At 38.7% G+C, this 13,611-nt stretch overlaps 1 protein-coding gene and 1 long non-coding RNA gene across 2 annotated transcripts in view; one reads left to right on the top strand and one right to left on the bottom strand.

Annotated features, from left to right (window-relative positions):
- The window catches only part of LOC135363888 (uncharacterized), a 302,097-nt gene that overhangs the window by 273,574 nt on the left and 14,912 nt on the right, over positions 1–13,611 (bottom strand). The window lies entirely within an intron of this gene.
- CPB1 (carboxypeptidase B1) overlaps positions 12,144–13,611 on the top strand; it is a 41,557-nt gene continuing 40,089 nt past the window's right edge. Inside the window, exons 1-2 of the mRNA XM_045902137.3 lie at positions 12,144–12,214; positions 12,327–12,402. Coding sequence (XP_045758093.1) covers positions 12,144–12,214; positions 12,327–12,402 — 147 coding nt within the window. The remainder of the gene's footprint in view (positions 12,215–12,326; positions 12,403–13,611) is intronic.

The raw sequence follows: 13,611 nt of genomic DNA, 5'->3' as shown, positions 1-13,611 counted from the left end.
AAAAATAATTTTTATATAAAATTTCTCCTATTTAATATCAACAGACACAAATACATGTACAAAGTACTCAAACTCCTCCAACTCATTAAAATTGTTTTCTCTGACTTAACAGAAATTACACATTCCCTAATTTTTCTCTCTTCCCATATATCATTCAGTCCTTTAACAGTGAAGAAGAGCCCTCATCCACTGGTTCTATATAGCTCACAAGTTGAGAGAATGGTTTACCCAGAATCATCAATTGACCCAATTGTTAAACCCACACTTTAAAACAAAGAAGGAAGATGTCAAGAAAACTATTCCTTGGGGCGCCTGGGTGGCTCAGTTGGTTAAGCGACTGCCTTCGGCTCAGGTCATGATCCTGGAGTCCCTGGATCGAGTCCCGCATCGGGCTCTCTGCTCAGCGGGGAGTCTGCTTCTCCCTCTGACCCTCCCCCCTCTCATGTACTCGCTCTCTCTCATTCTCTCTCTCTCAAATAAATAAATAAATCTTTAAAAAAAAAAAAAAGAAAACTATTCCTTTAATATTTATACCTAACCACTTGCATGCCTGGCACAGCAGGGCTTGAAGAGCAAAAACCAAGTCCTTTTCACCCCTGGGTACTCCACAGCACTTAACCCAGTGACCTTAACATTGAAGTCACAATAAACTCTTTGGCCTTGAACAAAACAGACCAAGAATCCACAGAACCAAACTTTTAAGTTAATGTTATTCCATTTGTGAACTCAGTCTAGAGTTTCCCAAAATGTGTTCCTAAAATCATTGGTCCTAATTGATGCTGTTGAAGAAATATGTTTCACAGCCAAACATATTGGAATGTAGCAATGGTCCTAAGTCTTCCGTCTTCTAATTTTACCTAGACTTAACCAACCTGGCACTCTACTGTGAGATACATTTGGGAAATGCTGTCAGAGTCTCTTTTTGATGATTTATCATACCTATTAAAGACTCTAAAAAGCCCTACACTAAAGGAGTTTGTTTTAGTGTAAAGCAAACACATTTGACCTCAGAACCCCTTCTTTTTTAACACTATGGAAGGTGTTTGGAGAAATGTATTTCCAGAAACTGAGACATCATATAGGATGAATTATAACACCATGGGGCAGTTTACAGACTCCCCAAAATCTCACGCTGTTACATGAAACACAGACATGTGTTTATTAATAAGACTCTGGGCTTATTAATCACCAAGTTGTAGATAAAAAAGAAGAATTTAAATATATAATCATGAGATGGGAAGCAGAAATTTCAATATTTATGGAAAAAGTATTACAATTAACAAAAACAAATTTTAATTACTAACTGAAAATCCTAATTGCCTTCCTCTTGCAGTCACAAAGCATCAACTAAAATAAACTGTTTACTATGTTTAAAGTTCCAGGTACAAGACCGCACATCATCCATAAATAATGATGTCCCCCTTTAGTGTATATTTGTCTTTCTTTTTAACCGGCCAAATTTGAACCCCTTCTCTAAGTTTGGGAAATGTTCTAGCTAAAGAGCAATACAAGGCTCCCACTTTGAAAGTTAAAATTCGAAATTCCACTTTCCCACTCTCCCAGCACTGACCTAAGATCTTGACCTTCACTTGGGAGCTAGTGACATATACAAGTGAGGACTGCTCAAGATTCATCCTGGGAAGGGTGACAATAGCAGCAGTAATAGCTAATTAGATATTTTGCATGGGGTATATGCTAAGGTTCTAGGGGGTGGTCAAATGACTTAGGCTTGGCCAATCAGTACATCCCATCATCCTGACTATAGAATTGCCTCAAGGATAGAGAGGTGCATGTGCCAAGTCAGTCCACTAGGATTTAATTTGAAGATCTGAGTTAAATTTTTGAGAAGAAGCTATCTTTCCAATAGATATATATAGACACACACACACACATATATGTATGTATATGTATATATATGTATGCATATATATAGATATGTGTATATATATATAAATGTATGTACATATATAAAAATGTATGTGTATATATGTATATGTATGTATATATATGTAAAAATATAAATATCATCAACTGAACTTGTGAAGCCAGCACTATTGCTGAGCACTTCAGCTGCATGAATAATGAGTTTTCTCTTTCATTCAGCTAGTTTAGACCAGGGTTGTTATGCATGATAGAATTGCCATAGACTCTCTCCTTGCAGGCCATGGTAGAGTTTGTGCAGTAGCTAATAGATCCTGTTTTAACTGTATTATTGCCTCAGGGAAAGTGAAACAGTCAATACTGAAGTTGAAGAAGAAAGCTACCTGGCTTTCTAAAGCAGACACTGATGGTGTATGGAATCTGTTCAGCTGGTTGAGTCTGGTACCCTGGAGAGGAATGGCTGAGGTCAGTGTTACAGATTGGTTGCATCGTGCTGCTTAGAGTCCTATTGATACTAACCTTAATTAAATAGCACACTAGATAAATTGAATGAGTTTGGTCCTAGCCCCTGTCAGTAAGATTAATCAGAGTGACCAAAAGAGTAGCATACTCGGGGGCGGAGCAAGATGGCGGAGGAGTAGGAGACCTGGATTTCGTCTCCTCTCAGGAATTCAGCTGGATAGGGATCAAACCATTCTGAACACCTACAAACTCAACAGGAGATCCAAGAAAAGAAGAGCAACAACTGTCTCAGCAGAAAAGCGACCACTTTCTGGAAGGTAGGACGTGCGGAGAAGTGAATCCGAGGCGATATTCGGGAGGATAGACGGCGGGGGAGGGGCCTCCGTCGGCCGCTTCTGGCAAGTGATAGAAGCACGGAGCACAAAATCGGAACTTTTAAAAGTCTGCTCCGCCGAGGGACGTCACTCTGGTGGCTCAGCGGGGGGTGGAACCCTCCGGGACAGTGTGGTCTCAGGACCCTCGGGGTCACAGAAAGACCGGGGGTGCCTGAGGGCAGCAGGGCTCCCAGGTATCGGAGCAGGGAAGCCGGCTGCAGAGGCGGAGCCCAGGCGCGGGCTCTCAGCTGGGGTTGCCATTAACCGCGATCCGCGGCCCAGTCGGGCCCCTGCTCCTCCAGCAGGGACCCAACAAGCGGCCGATCCGGGGAGACTCACCTTCCTCCGCCGGGAGGAGCCGCGCGGGAGTGCACCGCAGGGATCTGCTGGGTTTGGAGACTCCAGACCGGGTCCGGTGCCAGAGATAGAAACGCGTGGTCACAGGCCGGTTGAGCACGGAGTGCAGCTGCAGACCGGGGAGACGGGAGTGACTGACGGCTTTTCTCTGGGGGCTCACTGAGGAGCGGGCCCGAGTTCTCGGCTCCTCCGGGGCGGAGATTGGGAGGCCGCCATTTTCACTCTCCGCCTCCAAAGCTGTACGGAAAGCTCGCAGGGAACAAAAGCCCCGGAGAGCAAACCCGAGCAGATTACTTAGCCGGGAGGGGGCAAGGGCGGGGCCATTCCGCCTCCGGCAGAGACATTTGGAAACCACGGCAACAGGCCCCTCCCCAGAAGATCAGCGAGAACAGGCAGCCAAGACCAAGTTTACCGATCAATGAGAACGGCAGAACTCCAGCGCTAGGGGAATGCTGCACATAGAATTCACGGCTTTTTTACCATGATTCCTTAGTCTTTTAAAGTTAATTTTTTTTTTTTAACTGTCTTTTTGTCTTTTTATTTCTTTTTGAATTTTTCTTTTTCCCTTTTTCAAACAACATCTTATCAATCCCTTTTTTAAAAAAAAACATTTTTATTTTTCATTTTTAGAGTCATATTCTATCCCTTCATAGTAGTTACCCATATTTTTGGCTTATATATATAAGTTGTTCTCTCTTTAAAATTTTGAGATAGTTTCTTCTAACAGATTAAAATATACCCTAAATCTCTAGTATATGGTGTTCTCTATTCCCCTGCCTGATCACATCCTCTCCCTTTTTTTTTCTTTTTCTTTTTTCTTTTTTTAAATCCTCTTTCTTTTTTCAAACAACTTCTTATCAATTCCTTTTATAAAATTTTTTATAATTTCCATTTTTACAGTCATTTTCCATCCCTTCATCATATCAACCCTTATTTTTGTACATATATAAGTTTTTCTTTCTTTAAAATTTTGGGAGACACTTTCTTCTAAAAGACCAAAACACACCCCAAATCTAGTGTGTGGCACTGATCTATATACCATATAGATCATATTTGATCACATTCTGGTTTTTCTTTTGTTGTTGTTCTTTTGTTTTGTTTGTTGTTGTTTTTATCTTTATCTTTTTCTTTTTTTTTTTCTTTTTTTTTTTTTCTCTCTTTCCCCTTCTTATCCCACTGCTTCAGGTCTTTTCTGATTTGTTTAGAGTATATTTTCTGGGGACGTGGTTACTCTGCTAGCATTTTGTTCTCTCATTAATCTATTCTCCTCTGCACAAAATGACGAGACGGAAAAAATCACCTCAACAAAAAGAACAAGAGGCAGTACCGACTGCCAGGGACCTACTCAATACGGACATTAGTACGATGTCAGATCTAGAGTTCAGAATCATCACTTTAAAGATACTAGCTGGGCTTGAAAAAAATATGGAAGTTATTAGAGAAACTCTTTCTGGAGAAGTAAAAGAGCTAAAATCCAACCAAGTAGAAATCAAAAAGGCTATTAATGAGGTGCAATCAAAAATGGGGGCACTAACTGCTAGAATAAATGAGGCAGAAGAGAGAATCAGTAATATAGAAGACCAAATGATGGAAAATAAAGAAGCTGAGAAAAAGAGAGATAAACAACTACTGGATCATGAGGGCAGAATTCGAGAGATAAGTGATACCATAAGACGAAACAACATTAGAATAATTGGGATCCCAGAAGAAGAAGAAAGAGAGAGGGGGGCAGAAGGTATAATGGAGCAAATTATAGCAGAGAACTTCCCTAATTTGGGGAAAGAAACAGGCATGAAAATCCAGGAAGCACAGAGAACCCCTCTCAAAATCAATAAAAATAGGTCAACTCCCCGACATCTAATAGTAAAACTTACAAGTCTCACAGACAAAGAGAAAATCCTGAAAGCAGCTCGGGAGAAGAGATATGTAACCTACAATGGTAGAAACATTAGATTGGCAACAGACCTATCCACAGAGACCTGGCAGGCCAGAAAGGACTGGCAGGATATATTCAGAGCACTAAATGAGAAAAATATGCAGCCAAGAATACTCTATCCAGCTAGGCTGTCATTGAAAATTGAAGGAGAGATAAAAAGTTTCCAGGACAAAAAAAAACTAAAGGAATTTGCAAACACAAAACCAGCCCTACAGGAAATCTTGAAAGGGGTCCTCTAAGCAAAGAGAGACCCTAAAAGCAACATAGACCAGAAAGGAACACAGACAATATATGGTAACAGTCACCTTACAGGCAATATAATGGCACTAAATTCCTATCTTTCAATAGTTACCTTGAATGTAAATGGGCTAAATGCCCCAATCAAAAGACACAGGCTAACAGACTGGATTAAAAAACAAGATCCATCGATATGCTGTCTGCAAGAGACTCATTTTAGACCCAAAGACACCCCCAGATTGAAAGTGAGGGGGTGGAAAACCATTTACCATGCTAATGGACACCAAAAGAAAGCTGGGGTGGCAATCCTTATATCAGACAAATTAGATTTTAAACCAAAGACTGTAATAAGAGATGAGGAAGGACACTATATCATACTTAAAGGATCTATCCAACAAGAAGATCTAACAATTGTAAATATCTATGCCCCTAACATGGGAGCAGCCAATTATATAAGGCAATTAATAACAAAAGCAAAGAAACACATCAACAACAATACAATAATAGTGGGGGACTTTAACATCCCCCTCACTGAAATGGACAGATCATCTAAGCAAAAGATCAACAAGGAAATAAAGACTTTAAATGACACACTGGACCAAATGGACTTCACAGACATATTCAGAACATTCCACCCCAAAGCAACGGAATACACATTCTTCTCTACTGCCCATGGAACATTCTCCAGAATCGACCACATCCTAGGTCATAAATCAGGTCTCAACCGGTACCAAAAGATTGGGATCATTCCCTGCCTATTTTCAGACCACAATGCTTTGAAACTAGAACTCAATCCCAAGAGGAAAGTCGGAAAGAACCCAAATACATGGAGGCTAAAGAGCATCCTACTGAAGAATGAATGGGTCAACCAGGAAATTAAAGAAGAATTAAAAAAATACATGGAAACTAATGAAAATGAAAACACAACTGTTCAAAATCTTTGGGATGCAGCAAAGGCAGTCCTAAGAGGAAAGTATATAGCAATACAAGCCTTTCTCAAGAAACAAGAAAGGTCTCAAGTACACAACCTAACCCTACACCTAAAGGAGCTGGAGAAAGAACAGCAAATAAAGCCTAAACCCAGCAGGAGAAGAGAAATCATAAAGATCAGAGCAGAAATCAATGAAATAGAAACTAAAAGAACAGTAGAACAGATCAACGAAACTAGGAGCTGGTTCTTTGAAAGAATTAACAAGATTGATAAACCCCTGGCCAGACTTATCAAAAAGAGAAGAGAAATGACCCAAATCAACAAAATCATGAATGAAAGAGGAGAGATCACAACCAACACCAAAGAAATACAAACAATTATAAGAACATATTATGAGCAACTCTATGCCAGCAAATTAGATAACCTGGAAGAGATGGATGCATTCCTAGAGATGTATCAACTACCAAAACTGAACCAGGATGAAATAGAAAACCTGAACAGACCTATAACCACTAAGGAAATTGAAGCAGTCATCAAAAATCTCCCAAAAAACAAAAGCCCAGGGCCAGATGGCTTCCCAGGGGAATTCTACCAAACATTTCAAGAAGAATTAATACCTATTCTTCTGAAACTGTTCCAAAAAATTGAAACGGAAGGAAAACTTCCAAACTCATTTTATGAGGCCAGCATTACCTTGATCCCCAAACCAGACAAAGACCCCATCAAAAAGGAGAATTACAGACCAATATCCCTGATGAACATGGATGCAAAAATTCTCACCAAAATACTAGCCAATAGGATCCAACAGTACATTAAAAGGATTATTCACCATGACCAAGTGGGATTTATCCCTGGGCTGCAAGGTTGGTTCAACATCCGCAAATCAATCAATGTGATACAGTACATTAACAAAGGAAAGAACAAGAATCATATGATCCTCTCGATAGATGCCGAAAAAGCTTTTGACAAAGTACAGCATCCTTTCTTGATCAAAACTCTTCAGAGTATAGGGATAGAGGGTACATACCTCAATATCATAAAAGCCATCTATGAAAAACCTACAGCAAATATTATTCTCAATGGGGAAAAACTGAGAGCTTTCCCCCTAAGGTCAGGAACGCGGCAGGGATGTCCACTATCACCACTGCTATTCAACATAGTATTGGAAGTCCTAGCCACAGCAATCAGACAACAAAAAGAAATCAAAGGCATCCAAATTGGCAAAGAAGAAGTCAAACTCTCACTCTTTGCAGATGATATGATACTTTATGTGGAAAACCCAAAAGACTCCACCCCAAAACTGCTAGAACTCATACAGGAATTCAGTAAAGTGGCAGGATATAAAATCAATGCACAGAAGTCAGTGGCATTCCTATACACCAACAACAAGACAGAAGAAAGAGAAATTAAGGAGTCGATCCCATTTACAATTGCACCCAAAACCATAAGATACCTAGGAATAAATCTAACCAAAGAGACAAAGGATCTGTACTCAGAAAACTATAAAATACTCATGAAAGAAATTGAGGAAGACACAAAGAAATGGAAAAACGTTCCATGCTCATGGATTGGAAGAACAAATATTGTGAAGATGTCAATGCTACCTAGAGCAATCTACACATTCAATGCAATCCCCATCAAAATACCACCCACTTTTTTCAAAGAAATGGAACAAATAATCCTAAAATTTGTATGGAACCAGAAAAGACCCCGCATAGCCAGAGGAATATTGAAAAAGAAAAGCAAAGCCGGTGGCATCACAATTCCGGACTTCAAGCTCTATTACAAAGCTGTCATCATCAAGACAGCATGGTACTGGCACAAAAACAGACACATCGATCAATGGAACAGAATAGAGAGCCCAGAAATGGACCCTCAACTCTATGGTCAACTAATCTTCGACAAAGCAGGAAAGAATGTCCAATGGAACAAAGACAGTCTCTTCAACAAATGGTGTTGGGAAAATTGGATAGACACATGCAGAAGAATGAAACTGGACCACTTCCTTACACCACACACAAAAATAGACTCCAAATGGTTGAAAGACCTCAATGTGAGACAGGAGTCCATCAAAATCCTAAAGGAGAACACAGGCAACAACCTCTTTGACCTCAGCCGAAGCAACTTCTTCCTAGAAACATCGCCAAAGGCAAGGGAAGCAAGGGCAAAAATGAACTATTGGGACTTCATCAAGATAAGAAGCTTTTGCAAAGCAAAGGAAACAGTTAACAAAACCAAAAGACAACCGACAGAATGGGAGAAGATATTTGCAAATGACATATCAGATAAAGGGCTAGTATCCAAAATCTATAAAGAACTCATCAAACTCAACACCCAAAGAACAAAGAATCCAATTAAGAAATGGGCAGAAGACATGAACAGACATTTTTCCAAAGAAGACATCCAAATGGCCAACAGACACATGAAAAAGTGCTCAATATCGCTCGGCATCAGGGAAATCCAAATCAAAACCTCAATGAGATATCACCTCACACCAGTCAGAATGGCTAAAATTAACAAGTCAGGAAACGACAGATGTTGGCGGGGATGCGGAGAAAGGGGAACCCTCCTCCACTGTTGGTGGGAATGCAAGCTGGTGCAGCCACTCTGGAAAACTGTATGGAGGTTCCTCAAAAAGTTGAAAATAGAGCTACCATATGATCCAGCAATTGCACTACTGGGTATTTACCCCAAAGATACAAAAGTAGGGATCCGAAGGGCTACGTGCACCCCGATGTTTATAGCAGCAATGTCCACAATAGCCAAACTGTGGAAAGAGCCAAGATGTCCATCGACAGATGAATGGATAAAGAAGATGTGGTATATATATTCAATGGAATATTATGCAGCCATCAAAAGGAATGAGATCTTGCCATTTGCAACGACGTGGATGGAACTGGAGGGTATTATGTTGAGTGAAATAAGTCAAACAGAGAAAGACATGTATCATATGATCTCACTGATATGAGGAATTCTTAATCGCAGGAAACAAACTGAGTGTTGTTGGAGTGGGGGGTGGGGTGGGAGGGATGGGGGGACTGGGTGATAGACACTGGGGAGTGTATGTGCTCTGGTAAGCGCTGTGAATTGTGCAAGACTGTTGAATCTCAGATCTGTACCTCTGAAACAAATAATGCAATATATGTTAAGAAAAAAAAAAAAGAAGAAGAAGAAGAAGGTAGCGGGAGGGGAAGAATGAAGCGGGGGAAATCGGAGGGGTAGACGAACCATGAGAGACGATGGACTCTGAAAAACAAACAGGGTTCTAGAGGGGAGGGGGGTGGGAGGATGGGTTAGCCTGGTGGTGGGTATGTAGGAGGGCACATTCTGCATGGAGCACTGGGTGTTATGCACAAACAATGAATCATGGAACACTTCATCTAAAACTAATGTTGTAATGTAAGGGGATTAACATAAGAATAAAAAAATTAAAAAAAAAAAAAAAAAAAAAAAGAGTAGCATACTCATAAGAAAATTCACCAGAAGTCAAGAGCATATAGAAAAGGGTAGGTATTGTTGAGAGAATTCTCCATAGATCCCTCTGTTTCTGCACATCCTGTGACAGCTTTTATTCTTGACTTTCCAAAAACGTTTATATAGCAAACATCTTGGAAGATAGAAATAACATCTCCCTTTGGAGCAAAGGAAAGTTCTGTTTGCCCTCCAGGACAATAAAGCTAATGTCTCCCCTAAGGCAATGAGCAGATTTGTCAAAAAATGGAAGGGTCTGATATATATAGACACACACACACACATATTTGTATGTATATACATACATTTGCTAGCAGCCCCCTCATGAGACTGAGAGTTTCCTAAACTCGGTATACCTCAACTGACACAAACCTCTGTACCCAGTATCCAGCTGGGACAACTTCATATCATCCTCCATGGGATGGGGAAATTAAAGGACTGAAACAAACATAAAGTCTATGTTGCCTGCTACGCCATGCATAATAAAGCCCTTTGATTCTGACCCAGAAGTTTCATGTCTTCTGCCAGCATCTATGAAACTGTGGAAGGATAACTTTGTATCTTCTAGTTAGGATAAAATCTCAGACCCTTCCATTTTTTGACAAACACCCAGATGAATATATAGAGATAGCATGTGTATGACTTGAAAGACTAAATACTGTAATTCTCCCAGTTCTCCCCAAATTGATTGTAGATTCAGTGCGATCCCAATCAAAATTCCAGCAAGATTTTTGTTTGTTTGTTTGTTTAGTTAATACTAAAATATAAATGGAAATGTAAAGTATCTGGAATCAAACTTGGAAAAGAATGAAGTTGGGGGATTTACATATTATTTGACCTTAAGACTTACTATAAAGTATAATAATCAAGACATTATAATAGTTGTATAAAACTAGACAAATAGATCAATGGGACTTAATAGAAAGCCCAAAAGTACACCACACATATATGGCCAAATAAATTTTGACAGAGAAACGAAAGTAATTAAATGGGTAAAGAAGACTTCTCTACATATAGTACTGGATCTACCAGATATCCATATTTTAAAAGTTTTATTGAACCCTACCTTACACCATACATAAGACCCAAATGACAAAGCTCTTATAAGAAAATGTAGGCAAATATGTTTGAGACCCTGGGATAGGCAAAGATTTCTTGAAAAGAATGTAAAAGGCATGAACTATAAAAGAAAAACATGGATAAACTGAAACTCCATCAAAATTTAAAACTTCTGTTCATCAAAAGATAAAATTGAGAAAATGAAAATGAAACCCACATACTGAGAAGAAATATTTGTGATATATATTTCTAATAAAGGACTTATAATCAGAATATATAAAGAACTGCTACAAAGCAATAATAAAGCCAAATAACCAATTTCTTTAAAAAGGCAAGGGACTGCAATAGATCCTTCACAAAAAAGGATTTACAAATGGTCAATAAATACCTGAAAAGATATTCAACATCATTATTATCAGGGAAATACAAATTAAAAGCACAGATACCACTGCATACTCACTAGGATTGTCAAAATTAAAGACTAATAATACCAAAGTGTTGGAGAAAATGGAGAGTTACTGGATACTGGCAGAAGCTTAAAATGGAACAACTACTGTGGGAAAATGTTTGGCAGAATCTTACAATGTTATACCCTCACCTACATTGATATTTAACAATTCCACTCTTAGATATTTACCTCCCCCAAAGTGAAAACATATGTCAACAAAAAGTTCTGTACAAAAATGTTTACTGCAGTTTTATTCATAATAACACAAAATTGGAAACAACACAAATATCCATCAACAGGAAAATGGATAAACAAATTGTGGTATATTCATACAATGAAACATTACTTAATATTAGAGAAGAACAAGCTAATAATGCAAACAAAAATACTAATATATCTCAAAAACATTATCTTGAATGAAAGAAGCCAAACATAAAGGGATATTTATGGTATGACCTTATTTACATGAAGTTTTGCCTGAAGTACAGGCAAAATTAATATATGAAGCTAGAGATCCAAATAGTGATTGCCTATGAGAAATACAGAAAGAGACTGGAAAGGTACTCAAAGAACTTCTTAGGGGGATGAAAATGTTCTATACCTTGACTGGGATCTTTGTTACATGAGTGTATGCATTTGTCAAAACTCATCAACTGTTACACTTAAATCTATATATAATTCATTGTATGTAATTCTCAATTCAAAATGAAAAAAAAACTACCAAAAAAAGACTACAAAATGGATTTTATTTAAAACTCATATAGCTCCAAACTATTCAAGGTCTGACATCCAAATTGAGATTATTTGCTCTGTATCCACAGGTGTTGAGAGAGATATCCTCCCAGACGTTACACAGCTACCAAGGCAACAACACTAGGAAAACCATTAATCAAAACTTGATAGTGCCTATCTGCAATCAGAAGAAGAAAATAACACCTTGGACTATAAAAGCAGGTGAAACACACCCAAAGGACCTAATCAGTCACAATGTTGGTGTTCTTGCTTCTTGTGACTTTGGCCCTAGCATCTGCTCACCATTCTGGTGAGCACTTTGAAGGGTAAGTAAGCAACTCCTTAAATGAGCAAGTCCTCTTCCTTGCTATCCCCCAGGTTTGAATGCATTACCCAATTTTAAATTTTCTCTTCTTTTTCTGCTATCTCACCATTCAGTGAGAAGGTGTTCCGTGTCAATGTTGAAGATGAAAATCACATCAACTTACTCCGTGAGTTGGCCAGCACCACCCAGGTAAATAATAATCCCGTAATATAGGTTTGCTTTACACTTACTTTAAAATCGTAGAATGCACTGTGATTCCATCAAAGGAAGAATGACTAAAATTTTAACCATAGCAAGAAATAACTTGAAAAACATTTAATGCCACAATACCTTCTTTTTCTGCCTAAATTAGACTGCCATAGCCCTATAGTATTATAAATCCATGATAACTTTTTAAGGAGCTGACAGGACATGACAACTGGATGAGATGGAACTGTCACAAAGGTCACAGAACATCTAATGTATAGTCACTTCCCTTCTAAGGCAAAAGTGAAAAATGATCAACTTGGATATTACTGAAAAACTGGGCTTCTGTCCAACTTGAAATTCATTTCCACATCCCATGTATCATCTGTTCCCTTTGATTTTCTTTCATTCCAAATCAAACAGCTTGAGTTTTCATGACCTTGATTCAGGCCCTCTTAATGATATGACATGACATGAAGGGGTGGGGGGCAAAGGAGGTAAAAAGCCATGAATGATTTCCATATTTTTTTTACTTTCAAGAAACCAAAATCTCTATGCTACTTAAAAAAATCCACTGTACATGGGATGAGAACTGATAATTTTAATTATATATGTACATAGCAGGAAGCTATTGCTGACCACAAATCGTTCACTTGGGCCAAACCTGTTTCTTCATGAAATATAAACCAAAATAATTTTCTAGCCCCCAAATATCCATCTGTCTATATCTATCTATCTATCTACCTATCTATCTATCTATCTACCTATCTTTTTATAGGTTTTTTTTCTTTTAGCTTTTAAGGTATGGGGGGAAAAAAGAAGATACAGTATCATAATCTGAAACAGATTCGGAAGTCTAGAATTGAAAGAAAATAAAAAGTCATTGATTCCAGCCTTCCACTCAAATCTGGAATTTCCTCCATAGAAACACCATCCCTGGTTGCTAGCCCTAATCAAACCTGTTTGAGTACCTCCAGGGATGGCAGGAATACTGCTTTTCAGAGTAGTCCATTTGCCTTACAAGTCATTCCAATTGTTACGTTAAGCTAAAAGCTACTTTCTCTAACTTTAGTCCACTGGACCTAGCTGAGCCAAATACTGTCTCACCTCTAAGATTTATTTCTTCCAGGCCTTCTATAATTTCTCTTAGCATGGGTTTATAGACACCTGATCATTCTGGTCACCTCTGGATATAGCTCAATTTTTCTGTCT

The sequence above is a fragment of the Mirounga angustirostris genome, unplaced genomic scaffold, assembly GCF_029215605.1.
Source record: "Mirounga angustirostris isolate CCGP_5_RB_7025 unplaced genomic scaffold, mMirAng1.0.hap1 SCAF_1, whole genome shotgun sequence".
NCBI lineage: Eukaryota > Metazoa > Chordata > Mammalia > Carnivora > Phocidae > Mirounga > Mirounga angustirostris.
This window is presented reverse-complemented; position numbering and strand designations above follow the sequence as displayed.